Source organism: Gigantopelta aegis, chromosome 5, assembly GCF_016097555.1.
Source record: "Gigantopelta aegis isolate Gae_Host chromosome 5, Gae_host_genome, whole genome shotgun sequence".
Lineage (NCBI taxonomy): Eukaryota > Metazoa > Mollusca > Gastropoda > Neomphalida > Peltospiridae > Gigantopelta > Gigantopelta aegis.
Window position 1 is genome coordinate 33,926,721 of NC_054703.1, and position 20,178 is coordinate 33,946,898.

Consider the following 20,178-nt stretch of genomic DNA (forward strand, 5'->3'; position numbering starts at 1 on the left):
CCTAAAACTTAGTTTGCCGCTTGGAATAATAATTTCAGGATACCTGCAAATAACTCGTGAAGTAAAGGTTGTTTTGTTTAACAACACCACTAGAGCACATTGATTTATTAATCATCGGCTGTTGAATGTCAAACATTTGGTAATTCTGACATACTCTTAGAGAGGATCGAGCTCTATATTGAGAGAAAGTGAGGGATATTGATTTAGAGAGTGTTCTGAAGTACGAACTGGTACCTGTACCCACCGCCATGTTTTACAGTAATGGTGACATGAGGCTACACAAGTCAAAATCAACTCTTAAGAAGAAGTTACAGGTTGAAATATCTGACAGGACATTCCATCCCCCAGAGAGCATTATAATGGATGGAAATGCAGTGTTATGGATGATCAACTGGCCATCACATGGAACTGTCTAGGATTATATCCATAATCTGCTCAGTTACCTTGCACAAGTTTAAACAAGTGTGATACCTACCTTGTTTTTGACAAGTACTATGACAACAGTATAAAAGCTGCCACTCGGAATGCCAGAGCAGAGAAGGATGCAAGCAGACAGCACCAGTTGTTATTGAGCACACCTCTACCAGCCCAGAAGGTAATCCTAACGGTCACACCAAACAAGGTTCAGCTCATCAAACTCATATGTACTACCTCAGAGACTATGCAGATATGCTGCCACAGAATGGAAACACCCTAGAGATAACAGGACCTGATCCCACTCCTGTCCATCCAGCAAGCTGTTCATCTGGCAACTACAGACGTTAACAGCATCAGAGTGGTAGCTGATGACACAGATGTGTTTGTGCTGTTGCTGTATTATTGCACCACCCAGCAGTTGACCTGTAATCTCGTGATGGCTGGAACCAGTCATGACAGGACATCAGTGGACATAAAAGCCACCGCAGAGAAGCATAGTGGCATCGTTCCATACCTGTTGGCTGCACATGTTCTCTCCGGCTGTGACATTGTTGCCTACCTGTGGGGGATCGGCAAAGTAACTGTTGTGAAGGTATTATCATCTGGGAAACAACTAGGGAAGCTAGGTGACCTACAGCTACAAATGGTTGATGTGATATCCGAGTCTACCGTATTTGTTGCTGCTTGTTGTGGATCACCGGGATCAACCAATATGACTTCATTGAGATACACTGTTTGGTCATCTAAAATGTCCAATCCAAAGTTGAGTTCAGCTCCAGACTCGAAAACACTTCCGCCAGCAACCGAGGCTTTTGAGGTACATGTTTATAGGGCACACCTGCATATAGCTATATGGAAAGCTGCTCTTGATGCTGATCCACCATCTATTAATCCTGTACATTATGGTTGGTCACTGGACGAGTCATCTGGCACTCCGCTCCCCGTAGCCAAACCACCAGATGTTTCACCAGCTCCTGTTGATGTGTTGAAGTTGATTAGGTGTGGGTGCTCATCTCCAAGGCCTCGCTCAACATGCAGAAGTAGTTGTCTGCAGCTCAGCGTGTATGTCCCATGTTCTGTGCATGTCATGGCAACACGGACTACAACAATAACCGTACAAGAACTGCTACAAATACTGTTAATGATAAAGATACTGGAGATGAATAATATATATATATGTATGTATGTATATTGTATTGTTCTAGTTTTGATAATACACCTACTGACACTAGTTTCATATCAGATCATTAAAAAATATTGTATGACAATGGCCAATGTTCTTAACTAAAAGTGAACATAAATATATAAGGGAGTAATTTTACTCCATTGTAATGTTTGAGCATCTATTGTAAATGACACAATATAACTATATAAACAGTATATCTTCATTGTTTTGGTGTCTGACATTTCGTTTTTCATTAAATACTAACATAAAGGACATGATAAATCCATCACATACCTTTTTAGGCAATTAAAATGGATTCCTGGTGTATGAAAACCTACAGTTTGCCACACAAATCAGCTCTCTATGTGCATTATTAGGGAAGATATGGCAAAAATAATATTTGGCGGCGGCCATTTTGAATTTAGGCTGTCAAAAAAATTGCTCAACGGTGACAGCTTGTCACCCGGCTGAACTATGTTCAGGAAGGTCCAATCTACCAGCAATAACAATAAAACATTGTATATACCCTAAAACATGGTTTCTTAAAAAAAAAAACCTCCATTATGCCACTGGACTATTACAAAATGCGGCATCGGGTAAGTATAAAGAAAGCTGTCGGCAGTACAAAGCAAAAGATGAGAAGCAGGCAGAACGATGAATGGGAAATTGTTGAAACGGTCTTGCGTATAATATATAAAAAAAAGTGTGTTTTGTTTAACGACAACACTAGAGCACATTGATGTATTATTGTAAAGTGTGTTCTGTATTGTGATTGGTCAATTACAATCTTTTTCCGGGATCAAATCGACAATAACACCCGGAAAGCTAATGACGTCATTAGAAAGTGACTTCTCTCTCTCTCTCTCTCTCTCTCTCTCTCTCTCTCTCTCTCTCTCTCTCATTCTCTCTCTCTTCTCTCTCTCTCTCTCTCTCTCCCTCCCTCTTTCTCTCGTTCTCTCCTCTCTCTCTCTCTCTCTCTCTCTCTCTCTCTCTCTCTCTCTCTCTCTCCCTCCCTCTTTCTCTCGTTATCTTCCCTCTCTCTCTCTCTCTCTGTCTCTCTATTCTATTCCCTCTCTCTATCTCTCTCTCTCTCGCTAGCATCTCGCTCTCTCTGCCCTCTCATTCTCATTCTCTCTCTCTCTCTCTCTCTCTCTCTCTCTCTCTCTCTCTCTGCCTCTCATTCTCATTCTCTCTCTCTCTCTCTCTCTCTCTCTCTCTCTCTCTCTCTCCTCGCTCTCTCTCTATCTCTCTCTCAATCTCTCTCTCTCTCTCTCTCTATCTCTCTCTCTGTCTCTCATTCTCTCTCTCTCTATCTCTCTTCTCTGCCTCCTCTCTCTCTCTCCCTCCCTCTCTCTCTCTCTCTCTCCTCTCTCTCTCTCGAACAATCTCAAATCTCTCTCTCTCTCTATCATTCAATCTCAATCTCTCTCCCTCTCTCTCTCTCTCTCTCTCTCTCTCTCTCCTCCCTCTCTCTCTCTCCCTCTCTCTCTCCTCTCGTTCTCTCTCTCTCTCTCTCTCTCTCTCTCTCTCTCTCTCTCTCTCTCTCAATCTCAATCTCTCTCTCTGTCTCTCTCTCTCTCTCTCTCTCTCTCTCTCTCTCTCTCTCTCTCTCTCTCTCTCTCTCTCTCTCTCTCTCTCTCTCTCTCTCTCTCTCTGCCTCCCCCCCTCCCTCTGTCTCTCTCGTTCTCTCTCTCTCTCTCCCTCCATCCATCTCTCTCTCGTTCTCTCTCTCTCTGCCTCCCTCTCTCTCTCTATCCCTCCCTCCCCCTCTCTCTCTCTCTCTCTCCCCCTCTCTCTCTCCCTCCCTCTCTCTCGTTCTCTCTCCCCTCTCTCTCTCTCTCTCTCTCTCTCTCTCTCTCTCATTATCGCTCTCTCTCCCAATAGCCGATGATCAATTAAACGGTGTGCTCTAGTGGTATCGTTAAACAAAACAAACTTTAACTCTCCGCTATTGCGTTATAACCGTAATGTTTGTTCTTCTTGATGTCAACAACATTATTTTTTTCTGATGTAACAATAAACCTGTTAGTACAAGACGTTTGTAAATTGTTGTTTTTACAAAGGGATGGGCGTTGTCATGCTCACCTGTCACAACCGGAATACAGAGTAGTAAGCTCGACAAAAAACATTTGTCTTTCATTCATGAATACTAACACTTCCACTTATAGTCCAATTGCGTCAAAACGGAACAAATTAATTCAGTATTGAACAACGTCAAACTTTGTATCAAAACATATTATTATGTTTTAAACTCATACCAACTCACAAAACTTTTTAAAGATGTGAGTGAAAATTTAAAAAAATTAAATAAATATTATTGGGGTTTTGTGGTTTTTGGATGGGGTGTTTGTTTGTTGTTTTTTTGTTTTTTTGTTGGGGGGGGGGGGGGGTAAATGTTCTGTTTTTCATAAAGGGGTGAAAGCAATTGATGTGGAACAGCCAATGTGAAGAACTCTCAATTCTGTCTTTAGTCTCTGTGCACTACATTATCGATTTCGTCAGGTGAAATTGCAGACCTTGGCTGTTCCAGCATTCTGTCTTCACCCCTGTTATACAAATGAGATTTAATCTATACAATTCCTAAAAAAAAAAAAAAAAATGAAATGACAAAAAAGAAATTATGAGAGTTGGTATGCGTTTACAAATGTAATACTAATAATCTGGATCATGATCATGATACGCATGTACCTCTGAGAAATAACGGTTATGGAGAAGAGCTTTAGTTTACTCTTTAAAGGTATTTCCCCGTTTCAGCATCGCAGACTCCCGTTATTGTAGCTTTATTCACGTTTGTAACTAGTTGAAACTAGGGTTTGCGGCAATCTAATTAAAATTAGCTCCACTATTACATGTGGATCTAAAGACAGCCAGTTGGAGCTCATGTCCACCAATCAAAACCTTACTTGCAGAATCCTGCCAGTGATTTAAAAATAATAACACTGCGTAGTCCCCAATGTCCAGGTAACATTTCGTCTGTAAATAATAATTTAAATATTGACCAATCACACTTCGTCTTTTATAACGTTATTTGGGAGCATACAAATTCTAAAAATATCAGGCGAGTCTATTTTAGTGGCCGCAGTACAGCGAACCATACCAATATGTACGGGGTGGGTTATCAGTCTTCAATTTTACATTAAAAATTATTTATTTATTTATAAAATTTAAAAAACCTAAATCAGTCTTCAGTTTTACATTACAAATTATTTATTTTATAAAATAAAACATGTTTTAAGGCATTCGTAATTCAACGAAACATGTCGTATACCCTCAGGATAATTCGGAATGTTTTCAAATTATTTTTAAATCACTGGCAGGGCAGGAATTTGAAACACCATCATTCAATGAAAGTTAAAGAAAATATGTTTTTACCTTTCTGCCTTAAAAGTAGAGAGAAAAATTTTAAAGTTGGTTTTGTTTAACGACACCACTAGAACACATTGATTTATTCATCATCGTCTACTGGATGTCAAACATTTGGTAATTTGACATATAGTTTTAGAGAAGAAACCACATTTTTCCATTAGTAGAAAAAGATCTTTTATATGCATCATCCCACAGGCAGGATAACACATACCACGGCCTTTGATACACCAGTCGTAGTTCACTGGCTGGAACGAGAAATAGCGGAATGTGTCCACTGACGTAGATCGATCCCAGACCGACCGCGCATCAGGCGAGCACTTTACCACTTTGCTACATTCATACTTTTAGCGAATAATCTCTCGTAATGCAGTATAGAGTGGCCCATAACAATGTTTTAATTTATATTGCTTGTATGTATCTCATAACTGCATTTTATTCTGTTCTACCGGCCTACTATATAATATCTCTGTCTGTACGTCCGTCTGTCTGTCTGTTTCACTGAAAATATATTTGTTTTAATGGTATTCAAAACATAACGGGCACAATTAGCCGTGAAATGGTGCATGTGTGTGCGTGTGCGTGTGGAGTGAGATGTGGTATGCGCGAACGGTAACTAGGTGCGTGCATTGTAATGAAGGAAGAGACAGAGGAACGGTTTCCGGAAATGTACCGGAAGTTGGTTTTAATGGCGATTGACGTTTGACGTGGATTTTTGTTTCATTCAACTGACATGTGATTATTATTGAACTACAAAGTCGCGTTAACACATTTCCTGTAAGGTAAATGCGCTGCTCGTTTATGTCACGAAGAAATGTGATTGTTGAATAATTAGTTTTGTGTGTTTTTGCGTGACATGTTAATGTTGGTTCACTGTTTACAATTCTCAATGTAATTCTGTAAACAGTAAAGCATAGCAGTTAGAACGGTGGAAAAAAGCAGCTCGAGTGTCCTTTAAGCCTTCCCTCTTAATATATGAACACAGGACGGTATGAGTTCGATCCATACACCCATTCAATGGTTAGGTAGTTTTACGGATAGGGTTAGGGTTCGTCTTTAGAGCCTTTGAAGTTTGATGTAGAGGGGTAAACTGGACCCGTGTTTATAAAACTTAAAGTCTAGATTTTAATAAAGTCCAGACTTTTAACGTAATGCCATTTGAATGGCGTTGCCATGACGTTAAAGTCTGGACTTTATTAAAGTCTAGACTTTAAACTTATAAGCACGGGGCCAGGTCAAACTCTTTCCGTGATCTTAGTACTAAGGTCGCTTCATGGAATGGAGCCTATGCCCTTAATGTATGTTAACCTGAACGTATGTTGCCTGGCACTGTGCTTATTTTGATGTCAGATACAAAGTTCTGAAGTGTGGTTTTGTTGTTTTTTCAACTCTGTGGTTTTATTATTTCAGCACCATGGGTGCAACAAGCAGCAGCCTGTCAGAGCTGGCCAGCAATGATTACCTGAAGAGACTGTCGGGAACTGAACCCATCAACCCCATGGACCCGTACTGGAACCAGTTGCTGTCCTTCTCCTTCCTTATTCCAGTCAACAGGTAAACATTCAGTACAGTCTAGATACTGGAACCAGCTTATTTCCTTATTCCAGTCACCAGGTAAACATCCAACTGGTACTGTGTATGTACTGGAAGTAGCTCTTCTTATTTCTTATTCCAGTCAACAAACATATTCAGTAAAGTGTACATACTGGAACTAGCTTATTTCCTTATTCCAGTCAACAGATAGATATTCATTACAGGGTACATACTGGAACTAGGTTATCTCTGTATGAATTCCAGTCAACAGGTAAAAATTCATGACAACATAAATGTTCCTTAGTCCAGTCAATGTGCCGCATGGCCTTTTAAATTCGAGCTCTGGTTATAACTATAAGAGGAAAGAGTCTGAGTTGTATTACAGTGTCTCTTTACATCTCTTACAGCACTGATGCTCGCCTGCTTGAAGAATCTACAGCGGCCGTTTGTCGGAATTTCTCTGTGAACAACACCCACACTGGAAACTTCCGCTCTCTCATACACAACTTTCTCGTTCGGTCAGCTGAGCTGAAGGCATCTGCGCAGTGCGACGAGTAAGTACATGTCAGTGTATGCGGAACTCGACTAGAGATAAATGAATTGTACGATCCTTGTAACATTCAGTGTTCACAGGGGAGACCGGCCTTGGTGGCGTCGTGGTTAGGCCATCAATCTACAAGCTGGTAGGTACTAGGTTCGGATCCCAGTCAAGGCATGGGATTTTTAATCGAGTGAGTGCTCCGCAAGGTAGGTGTAAATCACTTGCACTGACCAGTGATCGATAACTGGTTAAACAAAGGCCATGGTTTGTGCTATCCTGCCTGTGGGAAGCACAAATAAAAGATCCCTTGCTGCCTGTCGTAAAAGAGTAGCCTATGTGGCGACACTGGGTTTCCTCTAAAAAAAACCAGTGTCAGAATGACCATATGTTTGACGTCCAATAGCCGATAATAGGATAAAAAATGTGCTCTAGTGACATCGTTAAATAAAACAAACTTTACTTTTTCATAGGGGCGAGACGTAGCCCAGTGGTAAAGCATTCGCTTGATACGCGGTCAGTTTGGGATTGATCCCCGTCAGTGGGCCCATTGGGCTATTTTTCGCTCCAGCCAGTGCACCACGACTGGTACATCAAAGGCCATGATATGTGCTATCCTGTCTATAGGATGGTGCATATAAAAGATCCCTTGCTGCTAGTCGTAAAGAGTAGCTCATGAAGTGGTGGCAGCGGGTTTCCTCCCTCAATATCTGTGTGGTCCTTAGCCATATGTCCGACGGCATATAACTGTAAATAAAATGTGTTGAGTACATCGTTAAATAAAATATTTCTTTCTTCCAAAGTGTTCATTAGTAGATGGCAGGTGGAGATTTTCAGTGGCCACTGCCATCTATGTTTGTTATATATATACAGATTATTACACAAACTTGTGTGTCGTACAGATTTTACAAAATAAGTGTCAGTGTTCTGGTATTGCCAAAGTGAGAGTGAGAGTAATACATGGATCCTGACACAAGTTTCGTAAAATCAGTTCCAATCATACGCGGGTGTAATAATTTCTTTGTTATCCACATTATTCATAATATTTTTTTACGAATAACGAGGATCCATGTTGAAACATTAACAACGTAACTCGAAGGAGATTACGAAATGGTGTCATTTTGGTAAGCAATTACACAATGATAAGACTGTGGAAGTAACATCATGTGACACATACACCTTGTTCTCCCAAGGTTTTTTCCAGAGGGTAAAACTGGTATGGCGCCATTCCATACCCAGATGTTTTTGCAGATTTTACTTAGTATGTTTATTTTTCTCTCCTGTTTTTTTTCAGCAATATTTTCATTTGGCAGACCTACAATGCACTGTTCATTATCCGCAGTTTGTGTAAATATTTTGTCGAATATCTCAGCGAAGAACTTTTACTGCAACAGTTCGACTGCAAGCCACCAGATCCAGATGGTAGGCATTACAGACATCGCCATGATAAACATTGTGATAAACATTGTAGGGAGTTATTGTAGGGACATTCCTGAGTTCGCTGCATTGTAATATGTTTCCAAGTAATAAAATACTTCTACGATTAAACTTACATATTAAATATATTTTCTTGTTTAGAATATCAGTGTCTGTATATTCAATGTGTTTCTGGTCAACTTAATATTTGTAAGAAGCCCAAATTGGATTTTGTACCTAGTACAAATATTAGAACAATCAGAAACACGTTTAAAATACAGCCACTAATATTTTATGCAGAAAAATATAGTTGATATGTAATTACAAACCGGCGTCGTGGTTAGGCCATCGGTCTACAGGCTGGTAGGTACTGGGTTCGGATCCCAGTCGAGGCATGGGATTTTTAATCCAGATACCGACTTCAAACCCTGAGTGAGTGCTCCGCAAGGCTCAATGGGTAGGTGTAAACCACTTGCACCGACCAGTGATCCATAACTGGTTCAACAAAGGCCATGGTTTGTGCTATCCTGCCTGTGGGAATCGCAAATAAAAGATCCCTTGCTGCTAATCGGAAAGAGTAGCCCATGTAGTGGCGACAGCAGGTTTCCTCTCAAACTCTGTGTGGTCCTTAACCATATGTCTGACGCCATATAACCATAAATAAAATGTGTTGAGTGCGTTGTTAAATAAAACATTTCTTTCTTCTTTTTTTTGTAATTACAATTGTTAAAAAGTCTCTCTTAGTCGATAACATCTTAAAAATTGCAGCAAACTCGGGAAATGTCCCTTTAATTGCTCTCCTAACTTAGATTATATGTGGAGCCATTTATGATATTACTGTATTGATACCATATAAATTCACATGTTAAGGAGAGCTAATACTATCACTGAGCTAGATTTGGGACAGATGGGGAACGAGAGTTATGGCTCCTCTTAAACAGTGAGTGTTAAGCAGGCCCATGCTAACAATATCTGGAGTTGGGGGACCAATCTCTAGGGGAGGAGGAGGGGCGCACAAGCTATATTTGTACATTTATTTGTATTAAGTATATTAAATTAAAAAAAATTAAAAAGTTGGGGGGGGGGGGGGGAGGCTGTGCCACCCCAGCCACCTTGGTTCTTACAGAACTACTGACCAGGAGTCTAATTCACTGAACTCTCGCAACTTTGTGACCTCATAGTGCAATGCTGAAAAGCTTGCAAAGAGGATGCTTTGTTGTGTAGCAGAGCCTAAGAGAGCTTTGTGAATTAGGCCGCTGGTACTGCAAAATATATATTTTTTAATGTCATAAAATTAGATTCAAGATAGGTAATCCATAAAAAACACACCTGCAGAACAACAAGCAATAAGCAGTTGTCCATACATGACTTTTTAACAGGGCTTTAGATTGTACCGAGGTTCAGGCTGTAAATGTTGTAAACATGCCCAAGTTATATACAAATATGCCCACCTCAAAATCATTCAATCAGTATGCTTTAGTTTATTTAATTAACGATTGTCTGTTATTTCTTTTACGTTCATAGGTGTATGAACAAAAAAAATCATCCACAAACTGAAAATAACCGACAATACTTATAAATAAATTGGAATTGTACTTTAATAACTAATAACACTAAAACTTCATATTTTATTTTGAATTAATTTTGGTCCGTAAACAATAACGCTTAATAAGACAACTTGCCTATATAAAATAACATCATCAGATACGATGTTGCCTGACAATGTAATGTTTACGTTCATCAAGAAATATAACAAACTCCCAATTGTATGTCTGGACCAATGGGGTGACATTATGTTTTAATGAATGTAACATCTGGACCAATGGGGTGACATTATGTTTTAATGAATGTAACATCTGGACCAATGGGGTGACATTATGTTTTAATGAATGTAACATCTGGACCAATGGGGTGACATTATGTTTTAATGAATGTAACGGAAATTTAATTCTAGTAACTTGAAATACATTTGTGAATATGTACAATCCTTCAGCAGTTGTAAGAACATTACTGTGCTAAAAGGACCTTGCTTTAGCTGTAGACGTTGTGTTGGTTTTATTGTGGAAAACTGCAACTGTATTATTGTTGTTTATATTTAGGGTCTGTTCCGGAGTTGGCCGAAGGAGAACAGATGGGCTCGTTAGCAGAAGACCTTCTTAACTCTCTGATAGAGCTCATCGTTGATGTCCCAGTTCTGTGAGTAATATATCAGGGCTTTTAGATTATGGTAGCCCCACTCCCATAGCTGGTGATATTCAGTGTTGGGCTAGTAAATAACTACTATGGCCATGCCTGATGGCTAGCAGAGCTTCTAGATTATGGTAGCCCCACTCCCATGGCTAGTGATATTCAGTGTTGGGCTAGTAAATAACTACTATTGCCATGCCTGACGGGGCTTCTGGATTATGGTAGCCCCACTCCCATAGCTGGTGATATTCAGTGTTGGGCTAGTAAATAACTACTATTGCCACGCCTGACGGGGCTTCTGGATTATGGTAGCCCCATTCCCATAGCTAGTGATATTCAGTGTTGGGCTAGTAAATAACTACTATTGCCATGCCTGACGGGGCTTCTGGATTATGGTAGCCCCATTCCCATAGCTGGTGATATTCAGTGTTGGGCTAGTAAATAACTACTATTGCCATGCCTGAGGGGGCTTCTGGATTATGGTAACCCCATTCCCATAGCTAGTGATATTCAGTGTTGGGCTAGTAAATAACTACTATTGCCATGCCTGACGGGGCTTCTGGATTATGGTAGCCCCATTCCCATAGCTGGTGATATTTAATGTTTGGCTAGTAAATAACTACTATTGCCATGCCTGACGGGGCTTCTGGATTATGGTAGCCCCATTCCCATAGCTGGTGATATTCAGTGTTGGGCTAGTAAATAACTACTGTTGTCATGTCTGACGGGGCTTCTGGATTATGGTAGCCCCATTCCCATAGCTGGTGATATTCAGTGTTGGGCTAGTAAATAACTACTATTGCCATGCCTGACGGGGCTTCTGGATTATGGTAGCCCCATTCCCATAGCTAGTGATATTCAGTGTTGGGCTAGTAAATAACTACTATTGCCATGCCTGAGGGCGCTTCTGGATTATGGTAACCCCATTCCCATAGCTAGTGATATTCAGTGTTGGGCTAGTAAATAACTACTATTGCCATGCCTGACGGGGCTTCTGGATTATGGTAGCCCCATTCCCATAGCTGGTGATATTTAATGTTTGGCTAGTAAATAACTACTATTGCCATGCCTGACGGGGCTTCTGGATTATGGTAGCCCCATTCCCATAGCTAGTGATATTCAGTGTTGGGCTAGTAAATAACTACTGTTGTCATGTCTGACGGGGCTTCTGGATTATGGTAGCCCCATTCCCATAGCTGGTGATATTCAGTGTTGGGCTAGTAAATAACTACTATTGCCATGCCTGACGGGGCTTCTGGATTATGGTAGCCCCATTCCCATAGCTGGTGATATTTAATGTTTGGCTAGTAAATAACTACTATTGCCATGCCTGACGGGGCTTCTGGATTATGGTAGCCCCATTCCCATAGCTGGTGATATTCAGTGTTGGGCTAGTAAATAACTACTGTTGTCATGTCTGACGGGGCTTCTGGATTATGGTAGCCCCATTCCCATAGCTGGTGATATTCAGTGTTGGGCTAGTAAATAACTACTATTGCCATGCCTGACGGGGCTTCTGGATTATGGTAGCCCCATTCCCATAGCTAGTGATATTCAGTGTTGGGCTAGTAAATAACTACTATTGCCATGCCTGAGGGCGCTTCTGGATTATGGTAACCCCATTCCCATAGCTAGTGATATTCAGTGTTGGGCTAGTAAATAACTACTATTGCCATGCCTGACGGGGCTTCTGGATTATGGTAGCCCCATTCCCATAGCTAGTGATATTCAGTGTTGGGCTAGTAAATAACTACTATTGCCATGCCTGAGGGCGCTTCTGGATTATGGTAACCCCATTCCCATAGCTAGTGATATTCAGTGTTGGGCTAGTAAATAACTACTATTGCCATGCCTGACGGGGCTTCTGGATTATGGTAGCCCCATTCCCATAGCTGGTGATATTTAATGTTTGGCTAGTAAATAACTACTATTGCCATGCCTGACGGGGCTTCTGGATTATGGTAGCCCCATTCCCATAGCTAGTGATATTCAGTGTTGGGCTAGTAAATAACTACTGTTGTCATGTCTGACGGGGCTTCTGGATTATGGTAGCCCCATTCCCATAGCTGGTGATATTCAGTGTTGGGCTAGTAAATAACTACTATTGCCATGCCTGACGGGGCTTCTGGATTATGGTAGCCCCATTCCCATAGCTAGTGATATTCAGTGTTGGGCTAGTAAATAACTACTATTGCCATGCCTGACGGGGCTTCTGGATTATGGTAGCCCCATTCCCATAGCTGGTGATATTTAATGTTTGGCTAGTAAATAACTACTATTGCCATGCCTGACGGGGCTTCTGGATTATGGTAGCCCCATTCCCATAGCTGGTGATATTCAGTGTTGGGCTAGTAAATAACTACTGTTGTCATGTCTGACGGGGCTTCTGGATTATGGTAGCCCCATTCCCATAGCTGGTGATATTCAGTGTTGGGCTAGTAAATAACTACTATTGCCATGCCTGACGGGGCTTCTGGATTATGGTAGCCCCATTCCCATAGCTAGTGATATTCAGTGTTGGGCTAGTAAATAACTACTATTGCCATGCCTGAGGGCGCTTCTGGATTATGGTAACCCCATTCCCATAGCTAGTGATATTCAGTGTTGGGCTAGTAAATAACTACTATTGCCATGCCTGACGGGGCTTCTGGATTATGGTAGCCCCATTCCCATAGCTAGTGATATTCAGTGTTGGGCTAGTAAATAACTACTATTGCCATGCCTGAGGGCGCTTCTGGATTATGGTAACCCCATTCCCATAGCTAGTGATATTCAGTGTTGGGCTAGTAAATAACTACTATTGCCATGCCTGACGGGGCTTCTGGATTATGGTAGCCCCATTCCCATAGCTGGTGATATTTAATGTTTGGCTAGTAAATAACTACTATTGCCATGCCTGACGGGGCTTCTGGATTATGGTAGCCCCATTCCCATAGCTAGTGATATTCAGTGTTGGGCTAGTAAATAACTACTGTTGTCATGTCTGACGGGGCTTCTGGATTATGGTAGCCCCATTCCCATAGCTGGTGATATTCAGTGTTGGGCTAGTAAATAACTACTATTGCCATGCCTGACGGGGCTTCTGGATTATGGTAGCCCCATTCCCATAGCTAGTGATATTCAGTGTTGGGCTAGTAAATAACTACTATTGCCATGCCTGACGGGGCTTCTGGATTATGGTAGCCCCATTCCCATAGCTGGTGATATTCAGTGTTGGGCTAGTAAATAACTACTATTGCCATGCCTGACGGGGCTTCTGGATTATGGTAGCCCCATTCCCATGGCTAGTGATATTCAGTGTTGGGCTAGTAAATAACTTCTCTTGCCATGCCTGACGGGGCTTCTGGATTATGGTAGCCCCATTCCCATAGCTGGTGATATTCAGTGTTGGGCTAGTAAATAACTACTATTGCCATGCCTGACGGGGCTTCTGGATTATGGTAGCCCCATTCCCATGGCTAGTGATATTCAGTGTTGGGCTAGTAAATAACTACTATTGCCATGCCAGACGGGGCTTCTGGATTATGGTAGCCCCACTCCCATGGCTAGTGATATTCAGTGTTGGGCTAGTAAATAACTACTATTGCCATGCCCAACAGGGCTTCTAGATTATGGTAGCCCCACTTCCATGGCTAGTGATATTCAGTGTTGGACTAGTAAATAATTACTATTGCCATGCCCAACGGCTAGTGAATTGGTTTTGGTAAAATATTGCAGTTAAGTCTATTTTGTAAATATGAATACCCTGCCCCCACCCCAGTCCCCCATTGTTAGTGTTTTTAATTAAGCTTTATCTCCCTCTTTAGGCTTTTAGTACTATTATTTAGTAAAATTGTATTAACTTAAAGTAAAGTAGGGCTAGTGAATTTTTAATTGTGGCTAGTGAATTTTTATAATCACTGATCCTATGGCTAGTGGATTTTATAAAAAATTCTAGAAACCCAGAATATATGTACATTACTACAATAACTTTAGTTCAATAAAAAAAATTCAAATGGTTACACTGAAAGCACCTTAAATAAAATGTAAATAAAAAGAGGTTGCGAGTCTAGCACGATTCCATGCTTTCACAAATCCCAGATTTTGTGTCATAGGTATATGCTTATTTTTTTTTTTTTTTAATTTGTACAATTTTCACTGAATCCTAAGAAAATCCACAAATTCAATGCCTGTATTAGTGTAACAATTATTTAGATTTTTTTACATTAAATAATGTTGATATTCACAGAAAAATTCTTGAAACTCTTAAAAATGCATTGAAAATATGGAAATTTTTGGAATTTTCTTGATGTGTTGTGAGCCCTGCAGGGATATATAAAATATGTGTCTGTTTCTAGGAACTTCACATACGCGCTACACTTGGAGGCTCTCAACACGATTCTCACTCTGCTGTCAATCCAGATGTTTCAACCACAGGCAACCAGCACCTTCACCATCTTCAGATTCATGATGCAGGGCAAGTGGTAAATACCAGATTTATTACCCAGTCATGTGTGATATACAGCCTATATGTACCATCTCATTCATAATGCAGGGAAAGTGGTAAATACTAGATTTATTACCCAGTCACATGTTATATACAGGTCATGTATAACATCTCATTCATGATGCAGTGCAAGTGGTAAATACCGGATTTTTTACCCAGTCACATGTTATATACAGTTCATGTATAATATCTCATTCATGATGCAGGGCAAGTGGTAAACACCTGTTGATAAAGGTGTTGCTATGGAACTACATAAACCAGAAAGTGTAAATGTTTTATTTGCAGTGCTATGCACGCCCCACTGTTGATGAAGGCATTGCTATGGAACTACATCAACCAGAAAGTGTAAATGTTTTATTTGCAGTGCTATGCACGCCCCACTGTTGATGAAGGTGTTGCTATGGAACTACATCAACCAGAAAATGTAAATGTTTTATTTGCAGTGCTATCCATGCCCCACTGTTGATGAAGACGTTGCTATGGAACTACATCAACCAGAAAGTGTAAATGTTTTATTTGCAATGCTATCCATGCCCCACTGTTGATGAAGGCGTTGCTATGGAACTACATCAACCAGAAAGTGTAAATGTTTTATTTGCAGTGCTATGCACGCCCCACTGTTGATGAAGGTGTTGCTATGGAACTACATCAACCAGAAAATGTAAATGTTTTATTTGCAGTGCTATCCATGCCCCACTGTTGATGAAGACGTTGCTATGGAACTACATCAACCAGAAAGTGTAAATGTTTTATTTGCAATGCTATCCATGCCCCACTGTTGATGAAGGCGTTGCTATGGAACTACATAACCCAGAAAGTGTAAATGTTTTATTTGCAGTGCTATGCACGCCCCACTGTTGATGAAGGTGTTGCTATGGAACTACATCAACCAGAAAATGTAAATGTGTTATTTGCAGTGCTATCCATGCCCCACTGTTGATGAAGACGTTGCTATGGAACTACATCAACCAGAAAGTGTAAATGTTTTATTTGCAATGCTATCCATGCCCCACTGTTGATGAAGGCGTTGCTATGGAACTACATAAACCAGAAAGTATTATGTTTTATTTGCAGCGCTATCCACGCCCCACTGTTGATGAAGGTGTTGCTATGGAACTACATCAACCAGAAAGTGTAAATGTTTTATTTGCAATGCTATCCACGCCCCACTGTTGATGAAGGCATTGCTATGGAACTACATCAACCAGAAAGTGTAAATGTTTTATTTTCAGTGCTATCCATGCCCCACTGTTGATGAAGGCGTTGCTATGGAACTACATAAACCAGAAAGTATTATGTTTTATTTGCAGCGCTATCCACGCCCCACTGTTGATGAAGGTGTTGCTATGGAACTACATCAACCAGAAAATGTAAATGTTTTATTTGCAGTGCTATCCATGCCCCACTGTTGATGAAGACGTTGCTATGGAACTACATCAACCAGAAAGTGTAAATGTTTTATTTGCAATGCTATCCATGCCCCACTGTTGATGAAGGCGTTGCTATGGAACTACATAAACCAGAAAGTATTATGTTTTATTTGCAGCGCTATCCACGCCCCACTGTTGATGAAGGCGTTGCTATGGAACTACATAAACCAGGAGAAGATTCCTCCGGAACTCTACAAAGGAACGTCGGAGAGCAGCAGTATGTTGTACGACATGACCGCCGCTGTCGCATGTACGCAGTGTTTACAACGTTTACATCAATTTTGTTTTCTAGCCATTGTGGGGTGGGGTGGGACGTAGTTCAGTGGTACAGCACTTGCCTGATGTGCGATCCATCGGTGGGCCCATTGGGCTATTTCTCCTTCTAGCCAGTGCTCCACAACTGGTGTAACAAAGGCCATGGTATGTACTATCCTGGTTGTGGAATTGTGCATATAAAAGATCCCTTGCTGCTAATCGAAAAGAGTAGTCCATGAAGTGGCAACAGCGGGTTTCCTCTCTCAATATCTATGTGGTCCTGAACCATATGTCCAATGCCATACAACCGTAAATAAAATGTGTGAGTGCGTCATTAAATAAAACATTTCCTTATTTCCTTCTTGTAGCCGTGGTGGTGGTGGGGGTGGGGGGGTGGGGCGGGCCGTAGCCGAGTGATAAAGCGCTCACTTGATGCACAGTCGGCCCAGGATCGATCCACGTCGGTGGGCCCATTGGGCTATTTCTCGTCCCAGCCAGTTCACCATGACTGATATATCAAAGGCCGTGGTATGTGCTATCCTGTCTGTTGGATGGTGCATATAAAAGATCCCTTGCTATTAACAGAAAAATGTAGTGGGTTTCCTCTCTTAATACTATACGTCAGAATTACCAAATGTTTGACATCGATATAGCCGATGATTAATAAATCAATGTGCTCTAGTGGTGTCATTAAACAAAACACAACTTCTTCTAGCCCAGGGGGCAGGTTCAAATTCAGTGATAAAAATGACGGCTGCTTTCGCATGTACGTAGTGTTTACAATGGTTATGTCTTCTAGCCCAGGGGTGCGGGATCTGGCTCATTGATAACAGTGTTCGACAAATGTTTGAGAAAGTCGCGAGTCCTTGCGGACCATTCATTTGTTTGCAGGCCATGCAGAACAATGCTTGCCGATGTACAGTGCTCAATGATATTTTAACTCAGCTCTGCTAAATGTTGTAACTGATAATGTAATTTAATTGTCAAATGATTGCGTAACTGCAAAATTATTTTACACAGCCTAATAACTCGGGTCATTTTTATTACATATTGTATCATATCATGACCTATTCATATCATCAAACCTCCACGTCGGATAAAATGTAAAAATAGTGGGTCTGGGAATGCCACACAACAAGAAAGTCCAATTTTAGACAGACATAGGACACAGAGATATTAGTTAGGCAAGTACTCTACTTTAATACATTTTGAACATCAAAGCAATTTTCGAAAAAATCATTCTTTTTCTGTTTTGTTTTTTTCCTGTTTGTGTTGACAGCCAGCTTCTGGTCTGTGGTGACCTTGGGAATGGGAAGCAAACCAAAGCCAGTAGAAGAAGATTTCTCTGACACACTGCTGGCCAATCAGAGCCTTCTTCTCATACTGGTGCTGACCAATCACTGCACGAGTGACAGAGGTTTCAACAACCCCTACAGACAAGCTCTCTTCTCCTTCACAGATTCCCAAGGTACGTAACTCTTATTTTTTTATATTCCTATTTTTTCTAATTGCATATTTCAAAACAGAATTTGTGTTCACATATTCCCAAGGTAGGTAACTCTTACAGAGGAACGCTACTTTTAGTCCTCTACTGGTAAAACTAAAGTGGACTATAGGTTTCATCTTTGTCTGTCCATCCGTCTGTCTCACATATAGTTTTCTAGATGGTTTTTTCACACTGCCTTCAGATATGCAGCTGAAATTTTGTGTATAGCTTTATCATGTACTTTTACATATCAAGTTTTACTTTCATAGCTATTTACTTATTTTTGACAGAGTTACGGTTCTTGAACTTTACAAGATACAAAACTGTGTTTTCCTGTCTTGTTTTTGCAATGCCTCCAGATATTGAGGTGAAATTTTGTGTGTATTCCTTTATCATATTCTGATCAACTTTGATTTTCAATGCATTTTACTAATTTTTCACAGAGTTATGGCCCTTGAACTTACGAGATGAAAATGTGTTGGGCTCAATGTATTTCTTTAGCAGTACTCTCAGAATGTTTTTTCTCTCGTTCCAACCAGTGTACCACAACTAGTCAAAGGCCGAGGTATGTGCTTTTCTGTCTGTGGGAAAGTGGATATAAAAGATCCCTTGCTGCATTAGGAAAAATGTAGCGGATTTCCTCCGATGACGTGTTAGAAATACCAAATGTTTGACATCCAATAGCTGATGATGAATTAATGAATGTGTTCTAGTGGTGTCGTTAAACAAAAAAACCTCAGAATGCTTGTTCAGTCAGTCATGCTAAGCTCTCATGAAGCATTAATTTTTTCAACTTGGGATGTTACCAAAACCACTCGTTCTTTTTTCATTATTTTATTTATTTTTTAAAAAGTTTGCTTAGTTTTTAATGTTTATGATCTTGTTTTTTCAGACACATCCAATCCAGGTCCAACGCGTGCAGTACCCACGTTTAAGATCGACTTCAATCGATTGTACACGACCTTGTGTCTGACTTTGAAGGACGATCAGAACACCCTGCTCTTCTATTTACTGTTACATCAGAACATGCATATGAAAGCCTTCATACTGTCACGAACAAACGTTGATCAAATCGTGAGTTACAGGGGGCGTTCGCTTCTCTCCTATTTACTGTTGTATCAGAACATGCATATGAAAGCCTTCATACTGTCACGAACAAACGTTGATCAAATCGTGAGTTACAGGGGGCGTTCGCTTCTCCTATTTAGTGTTGTATCAGAACATTCACATGAAAGCCTTCATACTGTCACGAACAAACGTTGATCAAATCGTGAGTTACAGGGGGCGTTCGCTTCTCCTATTTAGTGTTGTATCAGAACATTCACATGAAAGCCTTCATACTGTCACGAACAAACGTTGATCAAATCGTGAGTTACAGGGGGCGTTCGCTTCTCTCCTATTTACTGTTACATCAGAACATGCACATGAAAGCCTTCATACTGTCACAAACAAACGTTGATCAAATCGTGAGTTACAGGGGGCGTTCGCTTCTCTCCTATTTACTGTTACATCAGAACATGCACATGAAAGCCTTCATACTGTCACAAACAAACGTTGATCAAATCGTGAGTTACAGGGGGCGTTCGCTTCTCTCCTATTTACTGTTACATCAGAACATGCACATGAAAGCCTTCATACTGTCACGAACAAACGTTGATCAAATCGTGAGTTACAGGGGGCGTTCGCTTCTTTCCTATTTACTGTTACATCAGAACATGCATATGAAAGCCTTCATACTGTCACGAACAAACATTGATCAAATCGTGAGTTACAGGGGGCGTTCGCTTCTCTCCTATTTACTGTTACATCAGAACATGCACATGAAAGCCTTCATACTGTCACGAACAAATGTTGATCAAATCATGAGTTACAGGGGGCGTTCGCTTCTCTCCTATTTACTGT

General features: G+C 40.7%; 1 protein-coding gene across 1 annotated transcript in view; it reads left to right on the forward strand.

Moving 5' to 3' along the window:
- The first annotated feature begins 5,608 nt into the window (after positions 1–5,608).
- The window catches only part of LOC121373668 (dymeclin-like), a 28,298-nt gene continuing 13,728 nt past the window's right edge, over positions 5,609–20,178 (forward strand). Inside the window, exons 1-9 of the mRNA XM_041500387.1 lie at positions 5,609–5,727; positions 6,356–6,499; positions 6,886–7,032; positions 8,311–8,438; positions 10,532–10,628; positions 14,957–15,082; positions 16,652–16,785; positions 18,070–18,258; positions 19,169–19,350. Of these exons, the coding sequence (XP_041356321.1) occupies positions 6,360–6,499; positions 6,886–7,032; positions 8,311–8,438; positions 10,532–10,628; positions 14,957–15,082; positions 16,652–16,785; positions 18,070–18,258; positions 19,169–19,350 (1,143 nt within the window). The 5' untranslated portion in view covers positions 5,609–5,727; positions 6,356–6,359. The remainder of the gene's footprint in view (positions 5,728–6,355; positions 6,500–6,885; positions 7,033–8,310; positions 8,439–10,531; positions 10,629–14,956; positions 15,083–16,651; positions 16,786–18,069; positions 18,259–19,168; positions 19,351–20,178) is intronic.